This window comes from Chiloscyllium punctatum, chromosome 4 (genome assembly GCF_047496795.1).
Source record: "Chiloscyllium punctatum isolate Juve2018m chromosome 4, sChiPun1.3, whole genome shotgun sequence".
NCBI classification, from domain to species: Eukaryota; Metazoa; Chordata; class Chondrichthyes; order Orectolobiformes; family Hemiscylliidae; genus Chiloscyllium; species Chiloscyllium punctatum.
In genome coordinates, this window is record NC_092742.1 from 52,626,576 (window position 1) to 52,649,371 (window position 22,796).

Genomic DNA, 22,796 nt, shown 5'->3' on the forward strand with positions numbered 1-22,796 from the left:
ACTGCCTTGTTGGTCATTTTTATTGTGTTCTTTGGTCTGGCTTGGCCTTTGAGACCAGATCTCATGCACATGATTGCCCAATGTCCCTCAGTGCCACACTTCACATCGAGAGATCAAGAAAAGCTGGACAGCTATTTGGTTGGTGTGGCAAAGCATCAGTTGTGAGATTTGTTGGTTTGGGTGCCTGGTGCTGATCGTAGCAATAATGTTGGCTGCATCTATTGTTGGCTTGCCAACATGGTTTAATCCTGGGATCAATGCAAGTGATAATAAACTTCAAAGAATTGTAATTTGTGAGGAGGACAGTGTGAAACTCCAAAAGAACATTGACAAAACAGTGTTGGTGGAGTAGGCAGATTGATGGCAAATGAAATTCAAAACAAAGAGGTGTGAAGTGATACACTTTGACAGGAAGAAGATTGAAAGATAATGTAAGATAGGCAGCAAAATTCTAAAGGGGGTGCAGGAGCTGAGGGATCTGGATGTATATGTGCATAAACTGTTGAAAGTGGCAGGACATGTGGGGACAGCTGTTAATAAACTATAGAGTGTTCTCAACATTATTAATAGAGGAATAGAGTACGAGAGCAGGGAGGCAATGTTGAACCGTACAAGACATTCGTTAAGGCTCAACTGAAGTATGGTGCACAATTGTGGCTCCACATTATGGGAGAGATATGAGTGAATTAAATTACGAATCGCAGAAGAATGGTTCCCAGAATGAGAAACTTCGGTAATGAGGTTAGATTGAAGAAATTGGAACTGATCTGTTTGGAGAGAAGAAAACTGTTCCTGTTCATAAAAGCAAAAAAAAAGAGGGCATATACTTAAAGTGATATGCAAACTAAAGTAACTAAGTGTGCAGGGATAAGGAGAAAAGACAAGCGGAATGTACCGGGCAACAGAAACGGGTGCAGGTATGATGAGCTGAAAGGCCTCCTTCATGCAGTAACAATTCTGTGATTCTGTGATCAATGGCATGGCCCTTCTTCCTGTAGGCTTTAGTTGGTGTGGAAGCGGTCACTAATTCAATGAGCCTTTCTAAGACCTCTTCTTCAGAAAAGTCATACTCATGCTGCTGCATCTTCAGACCATTGTCACAAAGTTGACCGTTTGTTTAAAAAAGCTGTTCCTTTTCTCAAGGATACTATGTCCTTGGTTTTTTTTTCAGAGGGGTTGTAAAACAGCCCAGGCTCCAATTGGCTGAAGTGGTACAGAGATGAAAAGTTATTTGAAAGGCCTTTTTATTTAGATGTAAACAGATGAGACTTTTAGCCAAAGCTTTTATGTTTCACAAGTAACTTGTATAATGAAAGGTGAATGGTCAGTCGTGGAAGCTGAATTCTGGTTGTTAATTCAGTTCAGCAGTGATGTGTATGAAGAAAGGCTGCTGAGGTCAGTCAGTTGAAACTGGAACATCTCATTCTCCTTCTGCCCTTCTAATCTCAATTTGTAAGCCTCTGTTTCATTTTCACTCTGTGTTTAAGGGGTTTGTTTATAAGGGCTGTTGTATATTTTCAGAACAGCATAATTTTCTGGAGGTGGACGAGGCGATCTTGGAAGTTTTACAGAAGGTGAATAAGCTGCAGGAGTTAGTAGATAAGCTGGAGTTGAAGCTACCTCCTAACATGAGGAAAGACCAGATAGTTACAGCAGTAGCTCAGCATTTGAATTTGCTGGACAAACCATCAGAATCTGTAGGGATGGCAAAAGTTCAATTGTGATTGAAGCAGCTTGAGTTCGAGGGGAGACATCAGGAAAGAGCAGCAGAAATGAAACAGTTTGAGTTATGGTTAGAAACAAAAGAAAAATGAAAAAGAATGAAGGCTTTAGCAGAAGAGAAAGACAAAGAGAGAGCATTTGAACTTCAGAAATTGACACTTAAAAAGGGAAGTCAGCTTAGAGGCTGGAGACAAAGGCTGTTGGTAAGCTTACTGTGGAAGAGCAGTGAGTTAAAACAGCAAGGTTAGCAGCTGAAGTGGCTGACAATTATGAGCTGGTCCATAAAACATGGTTTGGCATCCAGAGTCAATTTCAGTTCATGAAGGATAGAAACTGGGGCAAAGAGAAATCCTCACATGGAAAAGGAAAGGCAAATCTCAGTGAAGATCATTAGGATAACTTACCATAGAGTAAAAAGGAAACCCTTGAAGGGGACAAAGAAGGTAAAATGCTCCCAGTGTTTTCATTGCAACAGAGTGGGCCACATGAAATCACACTGTTGGTGGACTAGAAGAAAGCCAGATGTAAGAAACCAGAACACGCCTGGAAGTTTTGTTGACATGGTAACAGAAAGCACAGTGGAGGCTAGAAAGCTGCATCAGAGTGCACAAGCTGATCAGCGGTTGATTAAGGAGAAAGTGCCAGATCTGCTTAAAAAATATACCTAGTAAGGTAAGGTTTATTCACAAAGGTTACAATATTAAGGGACGCAGGATCCCCTCAGTCTGTGATACTGAAGGATATGGAGATATGTACTCCTGAAAGACTATTGCCAGAAAAGGTACTGATAACGGGAATTCACGGTGAGACAAAGCATGCTCAGTTATGTAAAGTGAAGCTACAGTGTCCAGAGTCTAGGTTAGAGTGGTGGTGGAAAAGCACAGCAGGTCAGGCAGCATCCGAGGAGCAGGAAAATTGACGTTTCGGGCAAAAGCCCTTCAGTGTGCAGAAAAGAGTGGAGAACTTGTGGTAGGAATTCTGAACAAACTCTCAGCCCCAGGAATACAATTTGTCCTTGCAAATGATAGAGCTGATTCACTGGAAGGCATGTTGCCTACTCTAGTTGAAAAGCCAATGGAGATGCAGGCAACTGAAGAAATTAAGGATGTTTATCAAGGAATTTTCCCAGATTGTGTCTTAACGAAATCACAGAGTCACAATCTGAAGCAGGAGAGGTCAAAAGACACAGATAAGGAAACTGAAAAAGCTTTAACAAAGACATTTTTTGATCAGGTAAGTGGGACAGAGCAGGAGCCAAATGGTAAAAATACAAGTATCTTTAGCTCTGCTAGGCTTATTGAGTTACATCAGAAAGACGAAAGCTTAAAGCAGTTATATCAAAATGCATATATATGTGAGGAGAGTGAATGCATCCCTGTGTGTTATTTCTTAACAAGTGATGTCTTAATAAGGAAATGGAGACCATCACACATTCAAACAGATGAGAAATGGGCAGAAGTTCATCAAATTGTTTTGCCAGTAGGGTATGGAAAGGAGGTGCTGCAAATGGTGCATGAGCTACCACTTGGAGGTCATCTAGGTGTAAGGAAAACACAGACTAAAATACAAAGACATTTTTACTGGCCTGGACTACACAAGGATCTCGTTGAATTTTGCCAGATGTGCCATACATGTCAGCTAATTGGAAAACCACAGGCAGTAATAACACCTGCACCTTTAATACATATTCCAGCATTTGAGGAAACTTTCACCAGAGTCTTGATTGATTGCGTAGGTCCCCTACCTCAAGCAAAAAGTAGGAATAGATATTTATTAACAATAATAATAGTTAGTGGGCGGCACGGTGGCACAGTGGTTAGCACTGCTGCCTCACAGCGCCAGAGATCCGGGTTCAATTCCCGCCTCAGGCGACTCTCTGTGTGGATTTTGCACGTTCTCCCCGTGTCTGCGTGGGTTTCCTCCGGGTGCTCCAGTTTCCTCCCACACTCCAAAGATGTGCAGGTCAGGTGAATTGGTCATGCTAAATTACCCGTAGTGTTAGGTAAGGTGTAGATGTAGGGGTATGGGTGGGTTGCGCTTTGGCGGGTGCAGTGTGGACTTGTTGGGCTGAAGGGCCTGTTTCCACACCGTAAGTAATCTAATAATAGATGTATTGAGTAGATTTACCAAGGCAGTCACATCACGCAATATGGCAGCTAAAAGGGTTTTTGAAGAATTACTCAAATATTTTTCTAGATACGGACTAGCAATAGAGACCCAGTCAGATCAAGGGTCAAATTTCACATCCAAACTATTCAAGGAGGTTATGGATATCTTGGGAATAAAACAATTCAAATCTACTGCGTACCATCCAGAATTGCAGGGACAGCTAGAAAGTAGCTTATGGTAAGGACTATCCAGATGATTGGGATAAGGGAGTTCCATTTGTGCTTTTTGTGATCAGAGATGCCCCAAATGAATCTACAAAATTCATTCCATTTGAATTAATACTTGGGCATGAAATAAGAGGACCATTAAAATTGATTAAGAAGAAATTAATAAGTCAGAATTCAGAGATCACCCATTTGGACTATGTGTCAAATTTTAGAGAACGACCAAATAGAGCTGGGGAGTTAGCTAAACACCATTTAAAGGTTTTGTAGCATACAATGAAACAGGAAGCGGATAAGAAATCACATATTCGCAATTTTGCCACTGGGGATAAGGTATTGGTGTTACTTCCAGTAATCAGTGAACCTTTAAAAGCAAGGTTTTAGTGGACCTTATCAAATCGAGAGGAAATTGAGTGAGGTGAACTACTTGATAGGGACTCCAGACAGGAAGAAATCTCACAGAATATATTATGTGAATATGCTCAAAATGTATTTTGATAGGATGGAAAGCAAAAGGAAATGGTGTCAATGATCATAATACAGAAGGAAGAACCAAGTTCAGAGGATTCTGAATTGGACATTCCTCAAATCAAATTGAACAATGAGGAACTTGTCAAAAATTGGGATAAATTATTGAATTACCTTCCAGTCGAAAACTGAAATGTCCTGAAACAGTTATTACTATCACATGGGGAAATATGTGGAAATAAACTGGGAAGTAATAACCAAATTGTGCTTGATGTAGATATAGGAGATGCTGTTCCATTTAAGTAACCTCCTTAAAGGCGGTTACTATGCCTCTAAAGTTGGCATAGGTTCAGAAGGAGAAGGAAGTTTTGCTCCAAGATGGCATAATTAAAGTGAGTTACAGTAACTGAAGCTCACCCATACTCATGGTACCAAAGCCAGATGATACCCAACGGTTGTGTGTGGACTATCGCAAAGATTGTTGCATATCCAATTCCGCAGTTGCAGGATTGTGTTGATAAAGTGGGGCAAACAACTTACATTTCTAAGTTGGACTTGCTCAGAGGCTACGAGCAGTTACCTTTGTCAGAAAAAGCAAAGGCAATTTCAGCTTTTGTGACACTGAATGGACTGTATCAGTTCAAAAGGTAAAAATAATGACTGCAGATGCTGGAAACCAGATTCTGGATTAGTGGTGCTGGAAGAGCACAGCAGTTCAGGCTGCATCCAAGTAGATTCGAAATCGACGTTTTGGGCAAAAGCCCTTCATCAGGAATCAGTTCAAAGTCATGCCATTTAATATGAAAAATGCTCCAGCCGCATTTCAGAGACTGACTAATGAGATAATTGCCAGATTACCCAATTGTGTGATGTATGTTGATGACATGGTGATTTTTAATTACACATGGAAGAAATATTTACAGCATTTATCGGACTTGTTTGATCGACTTCGGAAAGCAGGTTAGCTGAAAGTGAAGTTGCCAAAGCCCAAGTCACCTTCCATGTTATTGGACACAGACAAGTGGCCCCACAGGATGTGAAAATGAAAGTAATTGGGGAATTTCCCACACCGTCGACGAAAAGAGCAGGACTATCGTTCCTGGGATTGATTGGATTTTACCGAATTTTTGTCGAATTTTAGCAGTTTGGTTACTCCATTCACCGAATTGTTAAAAAAGGGCAAGAAGCTTCAGTGGATGGCGGACTGTCAGAAGGCATTTAACAGCCTAAAAGCTGTGTTAACTACTGCCCCAGTATTAGCCACACCTGGTTATGTGAAGCCTTTCAAGGTGGCTATCACTGACAGTGACGTGGGTGTCAGTGCGTTGCTCCTGCAGGAGGATGGCAAGGGGATAGAATGAGCCAATGGGTATTTTTTCAGGAGGTTGAACATTCATCAACAAAGCTACTCAACAGTTGAGAAAGAGACTTTGAGCTTGATGTTGGCATTACAACATTTCAGTGTCTATATTACCAGCAACACATCTGAGACAATTGTATACATTGATCATAACACGTTGACATTTGTGGAGAAATTTAATGACAGAAATGCCAGACTGTTTAGATGGAGCTTGTTATTGCAGCCATTCAATGTGACAATTGTACATGTGGCAGGTCATGAAAAAGTGATTTGAAGCAGTGTCGAGACTTGAATGAGATACGGAGGTGTTCGGTGATGGGTGTGCCACAGCCTGAATTCGAAAGTGGTCTTGCATGTTTGCATGTGTGTAGTCAATGTAGTGTATATGTGTTGGGAGAGCACTAACCAACTTTTTTGTTGAGTGGTTTTAAAAATGAAGCCATCTTTGGACATTGATAGTTCATTTTTTAAGGGAGGGTGCTGTCACAAAGCTGGTCCTTTCTAAAAAGAAACATTGTTCTTTTTCTCAAGGATACCGCGTCCTTGGTTTTTTTTCAGAGGGGTCGTAAAACAGCCTAGGATCAGAATCGGCTGAAGTCGTACAGAGATCAAAAGGGCATTGGGAGACTTTTCCCTTTAGATGTAAACAGATGAGACTTTAAGCCAAAGCTATTATGTTTTAGAAGTAACCTGTATAATGAAAGGTGAGTGGTCAGTCATGGAAGCTGAATTCTGGTTGTTAGTTCAGCAGTGGTATGTATGGAGAAAGGCTACTGAAGTCAGTCAGTTGCGACTATAACTTCTTCTGCCTCCTTCTGCCCTTCTAATCTCAATTTGTAAGCCTGTTTCATTTTCACTCTGTGTTTAAGGGATTTGTTTGTTGGGAGTGTTGTACATTTTTGGGATAGCATAATTAAGCATAAAAATCTTCTCAAAACTCGTTAACACATAATTAAGTCTACTTTGGATAGACTGACTCCTGTGGATATTCTGTTTTTTGTGTTTCATTCTGTAATTTTGTGAATAAATTTCTGTCTGCTTTAACCTGGTAGTCAACCCAGCTAACTTACTCCGGGTAATTTCAACTGGACACTTACCAAAAGAGATTGCAAAGTTACAGTCTGGGCTGCCTGCTTACGAATGTTTTGAGTGGTCTGGACTAGTCCTTAATACAGTTTCAGACAAGCCTGTGATTAACACAAACAAAAACAGAAATTGTTGGAAAAGCTCCGCTGGTCTGGCAGCATATTGTGAAGAGTTGTCATTTAGGGTTCAGTGACTCTCCCTCAGAACGTCATAAGCGATTAAAACAGTTCTCTATTTGCTTTTACTTTCTTAAAATTCGTTATAGGTCTTTTGCCACTTGACTTAATGACTCAATCTATTGTGAAATCTGGTTAAATGTGACCTAGAAGCAATGATGAAAGTCAAACATTAACATTCATTAGTTACAACTGAAAAATTGTTGTTTCTGTTTAATTTCTCTAGGTTTTCCCATCAGACAACACGCATGGCATGTATAATGCACATGGAAATACTTCCCAAGGTGCATAAATCATCTTCTAGGTATGTATGACTTTGCTCTTTCACGGTTTGGTGCCAAGTAAAAAACAGAACAGAGGCTATGTTTTCTTCAGAAAGCGGTTACTACTCACATCCTGTTCCCACCCACACATCCAGTAGCTCGTCCAGCAGCAAGATTGAACTTGCGAGTTCCCCAGCCCTCTCTCAGACTCGGCTCGGTGGAGACTTGGGGGGGCGGGTGCTAGTTGGGCAGGAGTGTGCTGGTCTGGATGTGGGGTGAAGAGGTGGGAGGGGACGTGGAATGCAATCGTGAGGAGGGAGGGACAGAGAGAGAAACCCCAGTGTTGTAAGGGTAACCGAGGTTTTTAGTGGGAGAGGATTGGGCTTTCTTTGGGGGGGGGGGGGGGTGTACCAGCCTGACGTCAGCCCGGACTAAAGGGGAGGGAAGGAAGTGTGGAAACCCCACATGGGGCTCTTTTCCTAAGGTCGGAAGGAGTGGAACTCTGTTTGTCCCTGAGTTTAAGGTGGGTAGGAAAGCTGTTGGAGAGTGTCCCGCGGATTGAGGAGAGGGAGGGAGAGAGAGAGTTGCCCATCTCCCATGTGTTGCCTTGCTGGAGGACAGCCCCGCTATGTGCAATGATAGCTACTGGAACTCTACGACAGTGTGCCCCAACGCCGGACCGGGTGTCAGCGCCATCATGTTCGTCGCCGGCGTCCTGGGCAACGTGTTGGCGCTGGTGGTGCTGGCTCTGCACAAGAGGGAGAGCCGCAGCCGGGTGTCCCTGTTCCACATCCTGGTGAGCAGCCTGATCGTCACCGACCTGATGGGGACCCTGCTCATCAGCCCCGTGGTGCTGGCCGCCTACGCCAGCGGCTTCTCGCTCACCCACCTCCGGCTCTGCGGCTACTGCGCCTTCGCCATGGCCTTCTTCGGGCTCAGCTCCATGTTGATCCTGTTCGCCATGGCCCTGGAGCGCTACCTGTCCATTAGCTGCCCTTACTTCTACTCGCGGCACGCCAACAGGCGCACCGGGCTGGTCACCATCCCGCTCATTTACGGCTTCTGCATCGTGTTCTGCTCGCTGCCGCTCTTCCACACCGGCCCGTACGCTCAGTACTACCCGGGGACCTGGTGCTTCATCATGATGCACACCAAATGCCAGCCGGCCAAGGTCCGCCTCTACTCCCTGTCCTACGCCATCCTCATGAAGGTGCTGATCATTTCCATCTTACTGTGCAACGTCTCGGTTATTATCGACCTCTGCCGCATGTACCAGAGGCAGAGGTCACGGAGATGCTCCAGGCAGTCCAGCGCCAGGAGAGACCACAGTGCTCAAGCCGAGGAAGTGGACCACCTCATTCTTTTAGCCATCATGACGATTACTTTCGTGATCTGCTCTGTGCCCCTCACGGTGAGTCTCAGTCTGACCCCTGGTGTCACTGAGCAGCTGCACAGTGTTTTTTTTTGGTTGGGTGGGGGGGGCGGAGAAGTTGAACAATCCAGAGGTCATGATTTACGTTGATGCCAATGACCTCGGTAAAAAGAGGGATGAGGGGTCCTGAAAGCAGAGCTTAGACAGCATCTCTCTCACACCCCCGCCCTGGGCTCTTGGCGTGCACCTTCCTGAGAGGGCCTTGATGGGAACAAACGCGCCAACGAGTTTCAGCTTTACTTGTTTATTAAATTGGATGTGAGAAAGTAGCAGGGCGAGCAAAAGGGACGCGCACCCTTATCGAGAATCCTTTTCGTAACCAACAAAAAACGCATTTCCTCAAAGGAACAAAAGAATTTTACTGAGGAATGGTATAATCGAGCTCACCAAGCCCCTTCTTAGAGTTTCTGACCAGCTTGTGATAGCAACTTATTTACCATCCATGGAAACTTAAGAGTCTTTGGAAATGAATGGATGGAAAAAAGTTTGGAAAGCACGGACAGCTATTTAAGGCGTTGAAGAAACTGAAATCTAATCACAATGTTCATGGCAGAGAATATCAATAGAAAATTTTCAACAGACTAGTATGTTTTACCCTTACAAGATAATAGATATTTTACAATTTGGGCAACAGTAGAATTTTCATGGAGCAGAAACATTAATTTTTTTCAACTTGACATTCCATTTAATTTTCAAAGTTTTGTATTTGAAATGAATATTTTGTATTCATTTTGTATTTGATTTGTTTGAGTTAATATTATGTGAAATCAATTTAATGATTATGAATCCACAAAGGTGTGAACTATTTGGAAAGCATGTCGAAGCACGTAGTTCTATGGCAAGTGAGGTGCCAACAGGCAAAATAGGAATGTGTTCCACCTCAGGAATAACTGGCAGGTAGCGCCAGAGTCGTATGAGTCTGTCTGGCTTTCCACTTTGGTTATTGTTGAGGGTGGTAGTTCCTCACAAATGTAGAATCTAGAAAGTTTGTGGCACCACAAGGATTAATTATATATGTGGCCTTGGGGGAAGGGTTGTGGATGAGAGTTAAAAGGCAATAGTGGTCGGATATGTAATTGTTCGGGGAATGCAGAATGCATTTTTTGCAGCCTTAGACCTGATTACAGGATAGCACATTGCATCCTCAGTGCCTGCTACAATGATGTCACTGAGCAGCTGCAGGGTGTTTTTTTGGGAGAAGTTATACAATCCAGAGGTCATGGTTTACATCGATACCAATAACATAGATAAAAAGAGGGATGAGGTCCTGATAGCAGAGCTTAGGCAGCAAGGAAAGGTGGATGTAAATAAGGACCTTTAAGACAGTAACCTTAAGATTACTCTCACCACCACATGCTAGTGAGCATAGAAATAATAATTTTGAGCAAATTACCATGTGCCTGGCGAGGAAGAAAGGCTTTAGATTTCTGGGGTATTAGGTTCACATCTGGGACAGGTCAATCCTGCACAAGGAGGACAGTCACAGCTTAGCAAGACTGGGACTAATATCTGCACAGGGGGACTTGCTTGTGTTCTTAGAAAACGTTTAAGCCAACTTGTAAAGGGAAATTGAAAATTGAAAGGGAATTCAGATAGGTGCAAAACTAAGCTGGGCAATGAGATTAGAAAAATAACAACCAGAAACAAAGGCCATCATCAAATAGAGTAAATGACAGAATGTGGAGGGAGTGCAACACAGATTTATTGGATTGATTCCTGGGATGGCAGGACTGAAGTATGAAGAGAGATTGGATCAGTTAAGATTATATTCACTGGAATGCCAAAGAATGAGGAGGGATATCATAGAAACCTTTAAAATTCTAACAGGATGAGCCAGAAAGAATGTTTCAAATGGCCAGGGAGTCCAGAAACATGGGGCACAGTCTAAGGAGATGAGCTCGGCTATTTAGCACTGAGATGAGGAGAAATTTCTTCACCCAGAGAATGACGAACCTATAGAATTCTCTGTCACAGAAATCAGTTGAGGCCAAACATTGAATGTTTTCAAGAAGGAGTTAGATATAGTTCTTAGGGTTAAAAGGATAAGAGGATATGGGGAGAAAGCTGGAACTGGGAATTGATTTGGATGATCAGCCATTATTAAATTGAATGGTGGAGCAGATTCAAAGGACCAAATGGCTTACTCTTCCTATTTTCTGTTTCTAATGTTGCAAAGACAGAATTAAAGAAACCATTTGAATACATACAACATTTACAACAAATTAGGTGACTCAATAGCACAAATAAGAATGAACAGGTGTGATCTAGTTGCCATTGTGGCAATCTGGCTGATGGGCAATAAAAGTTGGAGTCTCTGTACTTGAGGATATTCAACATTTAGAAAGGACAGACCAAAAGGAAAAGGAAATCGGATACAGTACATTTGTGAGAGAGGACGTTCAGTTGGTAGGTCAGAACTCACAGTTTGTTTGGATGGCACTGAGAAACAGCAAGGGGCAGAAAACATTGGTAAGAGGTGTTTATAGACCAGAGAATACTAGTCTTAATGTGGCACACAGTATAAACACGGTATAAGCTAGGAAGTTAGAGGTGCATGTAACGTGGAAACTGAAGTAGTCATGGGTAAATTCAGTCTAAATACCAACATTTAATGAGCAACATTATATTGAGGATTGGAAGATCAATATTTGGGATTTGTACATGGTAGTTTTCAAGAGCAGTGTGTTGAGCAGACAACAAGCTAACAGGACACTTTACATCTCATACTATACAATGATAAAGGACTAATTAATAATGCTGTTAGAGTTCTTGAGAAGATTTGTAGCTCAGGTTGTGGATGAAGTAATGGATTTGTTTACGGTGTGTTTTTCTGCAGACATTTTGTTGCCTCACTAAGTGACATCATCAGTGCACCTTTGATATGGTGTTGGTGCTCTGTCCTGCCTGATATTTATATGTATTTGTTTGTTAATACTCTAGGTTCTGGTTTGCATCCTGGTCCAGTTCAATGTGTCTGTTGTTTGAGTTCCAGTTGGAGTGCCAAGCTTCAAGGAATTCTCTGGCATGTCTCTGTTCACCTGTGCTAGGATGGTGATATTGTCCCAGTTGAATTTGTATGCTTTGTTGTTTGTGTGGTTGGAAATGAGAGTGAACTGGTCATGTTTGTGCACTCATATGATGAGTTTTCTTCCTGTTTGTCCTATGTGGTGTTTTTCAAAGTCTTTGCAGGGTATCTTGTAGATGAAGTCCATCCTATTGGATGTGGGCGTTGGGTCTTTAACCTTTGTGAGGAGCTGGAGGAAGGTGTTTACTGGTTTTTGGACCACTAAGATTCCCAAGGGTCTGAGTAGTCGGGTGGTTATCTCTGATATGTCTTTGATGTATGATATGGTTGCTATTGCATCTGGTCTTGTAGTGTTGTCTTCTTTGGGTTTGTCCTGTAAGTATCGGAGGATAGTTCTCTTGGGGTACCCGTTTCCTTTAAATCCTTTGAATAGGAGTTCCTGTTCTGCCATCTAGAGTTCTGGATTGCTGCAGTGTGCCCTTGCCTGTTTAAATAATGTCCTAATGCAGCTCCATTTTTAGGTGTTGGGGTGGTTGATGTTATGGTTGCTGTCTGGTCAGTATGGGTGTTCTTCATGGAAGTATTGGTCAGGAGTTCCCCAATAGGTGTGCGTTACACTAATACAGCCAGGAAGGCGAGTTTGCTGTTGTTTTTCTCTTCTTTAGTGAACTTTATTCCGATGAGGGTGTTATTGATGTGGTGGTGGGTTTCTTCCAGTTGTCTACGTTTAATGATGACAAAGGTGTCATCTACCTACTGGATCCAGAGTTTGGGTTGGATGGTGGGGAGGACTGTCTATTGTAAGCTTTGCATTACTGCTTCTGCTATCAGTCCTGATATCGGGGAACCATTGGTGAGCCATTGATTTGTCTGTACACCTGTCCATTGAATTTGAGGCATAGCTATAGTAGTTTTAATATGCTGTTCTTGTTGATGCTGCTGGTGTCATCAGGTGACCTAGTAACCGCTTTGTCCAATAATGTGGCAATGGTATCCTTGGCTAGGTCGATATCTTTTGATGTGAAGAGTGCTGTTACATCAAATTGTCTTTAATTTTGAAAGCAATGTATTTCATTCTGTAACTAGGTCTTAAATTGAAACAAAGGAAACTTTAATGTATGACAGATTGTGTGGACTCTGGATAGGTGGATACGTTATAAGGTATGACAGTAGATAAGTGATGGCTGGCACTTAAATAATCATTACATGGTTTACGTTCATGTGTGTTTCTTCAATGCACAAACACACACACAGGAACAGTGAGATAGCTAATTTGTTTAAAGGTGAAATTGCCAAAAATTGCCTAAGGATTGGCATCATGTTAGAATTCAGCAAAGGAGGCAGATGAAAGCAATAAGGAATGGCAGAAGAGAATATTAATGTAAACTAGCAAGAAATATAAAATGGACTGTAAAGGCTTCTCAGGGAATGTGGAAAGGAAAAGCTTAGAAAAGACAAATGTAAGTCCATAATAGGCAGGAGATTATGATGAGAAATAGGAAAATGGCACCAAAACTAAATAAATAGTTTATGTGTGTACTTACAGAAGGAAATGTAAGAAATCTCCCAAAAATCATAGAGGTCCACGGGATTGTTGAGAATATAGAACTAAAATAAATTAATATTGTAAAAAATTAGTAATGAGCAAATTAATGGAACTGAAAATTGATAAATTTCCAGGATCGACATTGCTGAGTGTTGAGAGAGGCAACAGAGATAGTGGATGCACTGGTTGTCATCTTTCAAACTATTTTATATTCCAGAACAGTGCTTGCACTTTGAAAGGTTGCAAATGTAACCTCATAATTTGAGAAAGGAGGGAGGGAGGGAGAAATCCAGGAACTACAGAGTTGTTAGCCTGGATGTCAGTGGTAGGGAAATACTTGCATCTATTATGAAGGTTGTGATAACTGGATCCTTCAAAAATAATGATCTGATTTGGCAAGTAAAAACATGGACTTAAGTAGGGGAAAGCATGTTTGACAAACTTGGTAGGGCTACAATATTGTTAACTGTGTAGTTAAGGGAAGCCAGTGGTCTGATGTATTTGGATTTTCAAAAGGTTTTGGATAAGATGCCATACAGGAGTTTAGTAAACAAAATTAGAGCACTTAGATAGGAGCTTAATATACTGGTATGGATTGGGATTGGTTAATGAAATGAAAGCAGACAACAGTAATAAATGGGTAAAATTTCAGGTTGCAAGGCTGCACCTAGTGGGGTACTACAAGGATCAATGCTTGAGCCCCAGCTGTTCACAACCTACAATAAGAGTGCAAATATAATATTTCCAAAACCAGGTGGAATGTAAGCTCTGAGGAAGTTGCGAAGAGGCTCCAAGGGAATTTTGACAAGCAAAGTGGGTGGGCAAGAATATGGCAGATGGAATACAATGTAAAATATTATAAGGTTATCCACATTGGTAGGCAGATCAGAAGTGCAGTGTACTTCTGAAATGATGAGAGATTTAAAATGTTGATATCCAAACGATTTGTACGTGCAGCAAGCAATTAGGAAGCCAAAAGGTATGTATATGTTTCTGAAGAGGATTTGAGTACAGTGGTAAAGATTGATGAGGTTCCACATTGTAGGCTAATTAGTAAATTTAGGTGACATGGGATTCAGGGTAGCTTGTCAACTGGAGGGTTGCCCTTTGGACTGGAGACCTGTGAGCAGCAGTGTTCCACAGGGATTGGTTCTGGGTCCTCTTTTATTTGTCATTTGTATAAAATGACTTGGATGAGAATATTGAAGGCGTGATTAGTAAGTTTGTGGACGACACCAAAATTGGTGGCATAATAAATAGTGAAGAAGGATTTCTAAGATTACGAAGGGATCTTGATCAAATTGGTCAATAGGCTGAAAAATGGCAGATGGCGTTCAATCTGGATAAATGCAAGGCATTGCATTTTGGTACAACAAATAAGGATAGGGCTTATACAATTAGTGGTAGGGCGTTGTGTCATGTTTTAGAATAGCGGGACCTAGGGGTTCAGGTCCAAGATTCTTTGAAGTTTGCGTCACAGTAGGCAAGATAATTAAAAAGGCACTTAGCACACTTGCAGTCATTGCTCAGTTCTTTTGAGTATAGGAGTTGGAAAGTTATGTTGAAGTTGTACAAGACGTTGGTGAGGAATACATTTTCAAGTTGTGGTCGCTCAATTATAGGAGTATTATTAAGCTAGAGAGGGTTCAGAAGAGATTTACCAGGATGTTGCTGGGTATGGACGGTTTGAGTTATAAAGAAAGGCTGGATAGGCTGGGACATTTTTCAGTGGAGCACAGGAGTTTGAGGCGTGACCTTAGAGTGGTTTATAGAATCATGAGGGGTATAATTAGTGTTAATGGTAGGTGTCTTTTCCCTAGGTTAGGGGATTTCAAGATTAGGGGACATATTTTTAATGTGAGAAGAGAGAGACTTAAAAAATTCATGAGGGGCAAATCTTTTACAGAGAGGGTGGTTCTCGTGTGGAATGAACTTTCAGAGGGAAGTGGTGAATGTGTGCACAGTTACAATGTTTAAAAGACACTTAGCTATATACATGAATAGGAAAGATTTGGAGGGATATTGGCCAGAAGCAGGCAGGTGGGACTAGTTTAGTTTGGCAATATGTTCTGCATGGACTGGTTGGACTAAGGGGTCTGTTTCCCTGCTGTATGTCATACTTCATTGTAATGATATTAGGCGAGACTGAAATATTGTATGCCATTTTGGTCTCTTTACCTAAGAAAGGTTATGCTTGCCATAGCGTGAGTGTAGTGGAGGTTCACCAAACCAATCATGGGATGGCAGGACTTCTCTATGAGGAAAGATAGAGAAGACTTGGCTTGTATGTACTAGAATTTAGGGGAGTTAATGGATGAACTTACAGAATGGCTAAGGAGGGTCAATACAAAAAGAATGTTTCCCTGGCAGGGAGACTAGAATCAGGTGAAACAGTCTTAGAATAAGCGGCAGATCATTTAAGACAGAGATGAGGAGGAACTTCTTCACTTAGTGACTGGTGAATATTTAGACTTCTGTAGCCCAGAGGGATGTGCAAGCTCAATGCTTGTATAGGCTCAAGGCAGAGATTGATAGATTTCTAGATACTAATGTTTTAAAAGATAGGGCGACAGTGTGGCAAAAAACATAATGATAGATGATCGGCAATGACAGGTATTTCACTCTTTCCTTTAAGTAGCATAAAAGTTAGGGCAGGGTTTTGTTCCTTGATATATGTGAAGGGGGTTTGGTCAGATCCATAACCGTTTCTAACATTAAAAGATAATTAGGTGCTTTAATTGATGGTGGGTTACTAAAATAAAGATGGAAAGTGCTGTATTTTGAAAGAAGGTTCTGCCTAGAGAGGGAGCACATGGTGTCCACCAGTAGCCTTGAAGCTTTCAGAGAGAGGTGGGCTCCACTAGGACTGGGGCCCATTATCTCTCCTCTGATAGCGTATTAATTTAGAGCTTCCCTTGATTACTCCCTTTTTTTAAAAAAAACTTTTTTGAGGCTGTACCTTGAAGCCTTTAAGGATAGGGAGGTACATCAGTGGGTGGTTTGCATTATTTTCCTCTCCAACACCACAATGATTTAGTCCCTCCACTTGTTAATCCCCTTTTTGGCTTTTGTTTGTCATACTGCTCCTGGTGGGCAGTGTTTGTTGGGTGACTAGTTAATTTGATTGTGGGTTTATGCACACACAAAAAAAATGGGGTTTTTCCCCAAGTGGAGAGTTAGCTTCTGAGCAGGGAAAGGTTTCAGAAAGCAACAATGGAAACTAGTATTTGTGGTAATTGATAGATCTGCATAAAACACTTGCAAATCTCTGAAACTGTATAATCCAGCGTATGGATAAATCCACAATCTCATAAGTCCAATGTGTGATCTTCAGATTCTACCATATATGGGTCAAGTGCTTGCTTGAAAGATTTGGTAAATAAGTTATTGGAGTTATATGTGCTCTTTCTGACGCCTTGATATCACACCTGTGTATTCTCAACCAAATTTTATGATAAGATCAGTTCCTCCTTCAATGAGCCTTTTCCATTTTGATCAGTCACAATCCATTGACTACCATGAGTTTTTGACCTCTTCAGGGATGCTTTGAAGATATCATTAAAACATATTCACTGTTCCCATGGGAGCCTGCTGCTGCAACCAAATTGCAAGTAGATCAATCACTTTACAAATGACTCTGTTTTCTTGTGAAAAGAGAAGGGAGAGGGTTTAATAGAGCTCTTTAAAAATGAAGGGAAAGAAAAATAACTGGAGATCATCAATATAAGATAGTCACTGAGAATTCATGTACAAATTTCAGAAGTAACGTCTACCCAACAAGTGATAAGAGTGTGACATTCACTAGCCCTGGGAATAGTTAAGGTGAATGGTATTGGTAAATTTAAGTGGAAGCTGGGTGATCATATGAGGAAGAAGGAATTTAACTAAATGACGACAGATAAAAAGACCCTCCAGAAGAGGGCTGATTCTGCACTGTATATTTTGTGTAACTCCATGTTTCATTTCTTTGTATTTATTCTAGGTTCGTACATACATTGGGGCAATTTCTGAGCAGGGGAACAATGAAGCTGATCTTACAGCACTCCGATGCTTGTCATTTAATCCAATAATTGATCCCTGGGTTTTTATTATTTTCAATACATCTATCGTTAAAAAGACGTTGTCCAAGATATTGTGCTGTAAATTCACATCTAAAGGACACAAAGCACAGACTACAGTTTTCATAAGGAATGAAACATTTGAGTAAGAGTCATTTTGGAATAGACAGTTCTGATGCTTTACCCATATTGAAGGTGATGTTTTCAGAATCAAGTGGTCATCAATCAACCTGTTCGAAAGAAAGATGAACAATCAGCGCGTGACAACCTGTACTGAAGATTTGGTCCCTACAGCCATACAGTCACTGACTGCCAAACTTCATAGGTCTGAAATAAAAGTAGAAAGCGCTGGAGAAAATCAGGTCTGGCATCAACTGTGCAGAGAGAAATATAGTTAATGTTTCAAGTCCAATATGACCTGATGCCATATTTATGCCTTGTTGATTTTTTTAATGTATTTGGGAAAAGTTCATACGTTTAATTTCAGAATAGAAGAGTAGATAACTTTAAATTATTTTTCTACATGAACACAGAGAATTTTTCAGTCTTTTAAAAACATATTTAATGTTCCTGGTACCATTCAGGGTATTTGATGTATCCTTGCTATCTAACTTGTTTCCACAGTTAAATGTGCATTTTGCTAGATCTATTGTATAAGGATACTCAAGCTAAAATCTGCAACATGTGCCAAACTTTATGAACAAAATAAATATAGTTATTTATTCTGTATTTTTAAACTAAGACTAACTACTTAAGACTGACTATTACCAAGCTGACATTTGAGTCTGGAGAACAGAATGGGATGCACTGTCTTTCATAGTTGACGAATAGATGTCTGTCTCACTGTGCAGAAATGGATTCACAAAAACATGCACATGGATTCATCAGTTTAGTGTTCTAGAATGCAGCCATTAGAGTCATAGAGATGTACAGCATGGAACAGACCCTTTGGTCCAACTTGTCCATGCCGACCAGATATCCTAACCTAATCTAGTCCCATTTGCCAGCACTTGGCCCATATCCCTCTAAACCTTTCCTATTCATATACCCATCCAGATGCCTTTTAAATACTGTAATTGTACAAGCCTCCACCACTTCCTCTGGCAGCTCATTCCATACATGCCCCACCCTCTGCGAAAAAGTTGCCCCTTAGGTCCCTTTTATTTCTTTTCCCTCACACTCTAAATCTATGCCCTCTAGCTCTGGACTCCCCCACCCCAAGGAAAGTAACTTGTCAATCCTATTAATGCTCCTCATGAGTTTGGTATGCTTTCCTTTATTATTCAGAGCATTGATTATAGGAGTTGGGAAGTCATATTGTGGCTGTACAGGACATTGGTTAGGCCACTTTTGGAATATTGCGTGCAATTCTAGTCTCCTTCCTATCGGAAGGATGTTGTGAAACTTGAAAGGTTTCACAAAAGATTTGCAAGGACATTGCCAAGGTTGGAGGATTTGAGCTATAGGGAGATGCTGAATAGGCTGGGGCTGTTTTCCCTGGAGCGTCAGAGTATCAGGGGTGACCATTACGCTAATCAGATGAGCTTAAAAAAAAGACATGCTAAAAGTAACTTTATATAGATTCCTTCTTTTATTGTATAATTAAAACATATTTCACTCAGTCAAACTTTGACTTACATTGTGTACTTTTTTAAAATTAAGTTGTTGATTTTGACCTTTTTTGTGTTACAAATATTCATTTGGATAAGATATTTGCATGTTTGCTTTTGAATCCAAAGTTTTGTAGACTTGAGTTAGAATATTATGTGCAGTTTAATATGGTAATTTCAGAACTGCAGATATTTTAAATGAACTTCAATTAGTGATGACATAGTTTTGCATATTAATTATAAACCATAGATCAAATTTATGGATCAGTCAATTCTGGAAGCAGTCTGTTTCTGAAACCAGCTGATGGAATATATGGACATCATAAACTGTTTCAAAAATACAGTAGACATTGACTAAAGTTATTGAAAATTGGACATTTGCAATTGTACATCAAATTAGACTATCAAGTATGAATGATACAGGTCTATCAACTTACACTTGAAATTTTATTAATGCTGTATATTTCTATTTTTGGTTATACACTTTAATAGAACCTCTCTGATGTGTTGCAAACAAATTTTCTAATGAACATGCAGGGAGGCTTTGGGTTTTTTCTCTTTTTTTCATTCTTTCATAGGATGTGGGCTTCACTGGTTAGGCTGGCATTGATTGCCTATCTCCAGTTGCACTTGAGAAGGTCTTAGTGAGCTGTCTTCCTGAACCGCTGCAGTCCTTTGGTCGCATGAAACTATGTTGGAGGATTGAAGGGAGAGATAAGGAAGTGTTCAGCCATGATGCTCTGGCCAACATAGCATGGGGAAGTCTTGATGAGTAATTTATCTTTGCTTTCACACCAACTACATATGATGTCACAAATTAATGCAGCATTGAAAATGACAACTGTTGCAATAAAAGTTTCTTGGACACTCCTTATACAGAAATAAACCTTTGACAGAATTCCCTTGGGTCATGGGAAATTTTCTAAGCCAGTAAAGTCATAGAAGTCTCTAGAAAAGGCCCAAAGTTGTGGAATTTTATAAAGACCAACATGAGATCTTCTGACATTTGGTGGGATGCCAAACTATCCAAGGTTTTCCAACATACACTTGCACATCTCTCTCTTTAATTATTTGCTTTGCTTAACATGTCTGGAACATGCTACAGGTTTTATTCTTCCTGTCAGATCCTGCTCATTGCCATTGCTGATTTATTTAGAGATTTTCAGAATAACAGCAGTTATTGGCTGAGCAGTATCACCAGTCTTTCGATCGCCATGCCATTCTTGCTTGTCTTGTGTGAGGAGAACTATGCATTTTGGTATAAGTTGAAGATTTTTGTTGTTCATGGAGCAGTAGACTTGGTGGCTGCTTTCCCTAAACTGATTAAAACAGAGCAGAAATAAACATTTTTTGGAGAAGGCAACCTCTGGAATAATTTTGCAGCCTGTCGTCCAGATCTATTTCTTTCAATCTTTCACATGAGATGCACTGAAAATTTCTTGATCAATGTGGAAATTTCCAGGAAATTAATTTTATTATAGGTGCAGGAACCTTACTAAGAACTGCCATAAAAATGGCAGTTTGGATTACAAATTAAAAGGCTTTAAAGACTTGCAGAAAAAAATTGCTATTTACTTGGAAAATAAAATCTAGTTTAGTTTTGGGAGGAGGAATAAAATATAAATTCATGGTTAGCTTTAGCTTATAAAGCCACCTAAATATGATGAGAAGCATAGGGCAAAGTGTAACATATAGTTTTCTCTTATGTTTAGGGCAGTTGTGCAATTAGCAATGTAATAGATGCTTCATATTTTAAAATGAGCCTTATGTTTCTAACCACATCTTAAAGTACTTACTTGCCAATAATAGGCTGCTCTAACTACCACCTCAGGATTTGTTGCCATGCTTTTCTTTATCTTTTATCATTGTTTCATGTAGTCAGACAATGTAGAACTTTAACTGGTCCAGAGCCCAGTTCTGCTCGTTGCTATATCATGTACTTTATATGGCAATAATACCTCAGTAGTCCCTTATGCTTCAGTGTGCATGGAGACAACATTACTCTTTCATATATAAAAAGAAACTTCTTGGGTTATATATACTTTCCCATACCAACTATGGTGCTTATGGTCGATAGTGCAAGTGTATTCCTCTGGTTAACCAAGAAGTTCATTTCTTAATAGAGTTTCAAAACATTCAGTTTATTTAAATATATTCTGAAAAAACAATAACATAAAACTACTGAACAAAAATACCATAGATATAGGTTTAATTATAAATAGTTCAATATATGTCTCGCATTCATATGTCTGCAGTGCTTACCGTGTGTTACAGTATGAAGTAAAGGATAAAATTCTAACGATGCAGGAGCAGAAGAAAGTTATGGGTATATGCACACAAATCAGTGCAGATAGAAGGGCAGGTTGAGAAAGTGGTTACTAAAGCATACAAATCAATAGGGGCATATAATACAAAAGCAAAGAAATTCTGATGAAACTGTATCAAACACTGGTAGTGGCTCAACTGAGGTATTGGGCTGAATCTTCAAAAATTGACTAAGTATCAATTTTGGCAGTTTCACACAGTTTGCAAGTCCCAATTAATTTTGCAATGTATTTTCCAAAATTAATGTTATTACCAATGGACCACACTTCTAGGACTATGGCCAGACTTTTGGATATCTGGCTCCAGCGCCATCTTTGAAGCTGAGCCATGCACAGTCACAAGCTGGCAATAGACATCTGTACTACATGACTTGTCTGGGACATGCTGGACAGAGGATAATTGGCATTGCCAATGGGGGGACAGAACCTGGAATTACTGCTGTATGAGAGGTGACTCATCTGTGCATTTGCTACATGTGGAGCAGGCTTGAGATATTGGTGACTGATGGAGGTCTGGAGGAGCTATCTGCGAGCTGGAGTTGTCAAATGACTACTCTGACTTTCCTGTCAGGATCAGAATGTTCACTGAATATGATGACTAGTTTGTATCAAGTATGGGAGAATGGGAAACTTCATATCAATGTTGTGAAATGTCATAATAACAATGGTCTCATGCATGTAAATACACCTCACTAGCCATTCAATTGTAGATTGGAAAATGGGACTTCTTGCTGTCAGGGAGGAAGTGAAGACTGCAGATGCTGGAGATCAGAGTTGAGAATAGGGTGCTGGAAAAGCACAGCAGGTCAGGCAGCATCCGAGGAGCGGGAGAATCGACGTTTCAGGCATAAGCCCTTCATCAGGAATAGGGCTTGAGGGCCAGGGGTGCTGAGAGATAAATGGGAGGGGTATGGGGCTGGGGGGAAGGTAGCTGGGAATATGATAGGTAGATGAAGGTGCTTCAGGCAGAACAGATGACCTGGAGGTGGGGGGGGGGAGGGATGGGGGTTGCAGTGAGAGAGAGAGAGAGAGAAAGACTCACTGAGATCCTTATAGAAAGAGGAGGAGAACTTCAAGGTAGGCATGTTAGAAGAGACTTTGCAGTAAGGTTAAAATCAGTTAGGAGAAAGTGAAGACTGCAGTTCCTGGGAAGCTCCCCACTGCCAATCGTATGCAGTTCTACCAACTTTCTCATCAATGCCTACATCATTCATTGTCGGGAGAGTCTCCACCAATTATGTTCAATGAAGAGACAGTGATGTGTTGATCATGGCACTCTAGTTGTTATGATGTGGGGTAAACCCTCCTCCTTAATTTAAACCAACAACAGAAAAGATTTATCCCATGCAGTAATTGTAAAAAATTGAGTGGCCAAGAACTATTTAAAGTAAAA

General features: G+C 40.7%; 1 protein-coding gene across 1 annotated transcript; it reads left to right on the top strand.

Moving 5' to 3' along the window:
- Nucleotides 1-7,824: 7,824 nt before the first annotated feature.
- Nucleotides 7,825-19,085, top strand: LOC140476310 (prostaglandin E2 receptor EP2 subtype-like). The gene is made up of 2 exons (XM_072568713.1): nt 7,825-8,819; nt 17,394-19,085. Exons 1-2 carry the CDS (start codon nt 8,037-8,039, stop codon nt 17,616-17,618), a joined length of 1,008 nt encoding a protein of 335 aa, XP_072424814.1. The 5' UTR covers nt 7,825-8,036; the 3' UTR covers nt 17,619-19,085.
- Nucleotides 19,086-22,796: the final 3,711 nt, after the last annotated feature.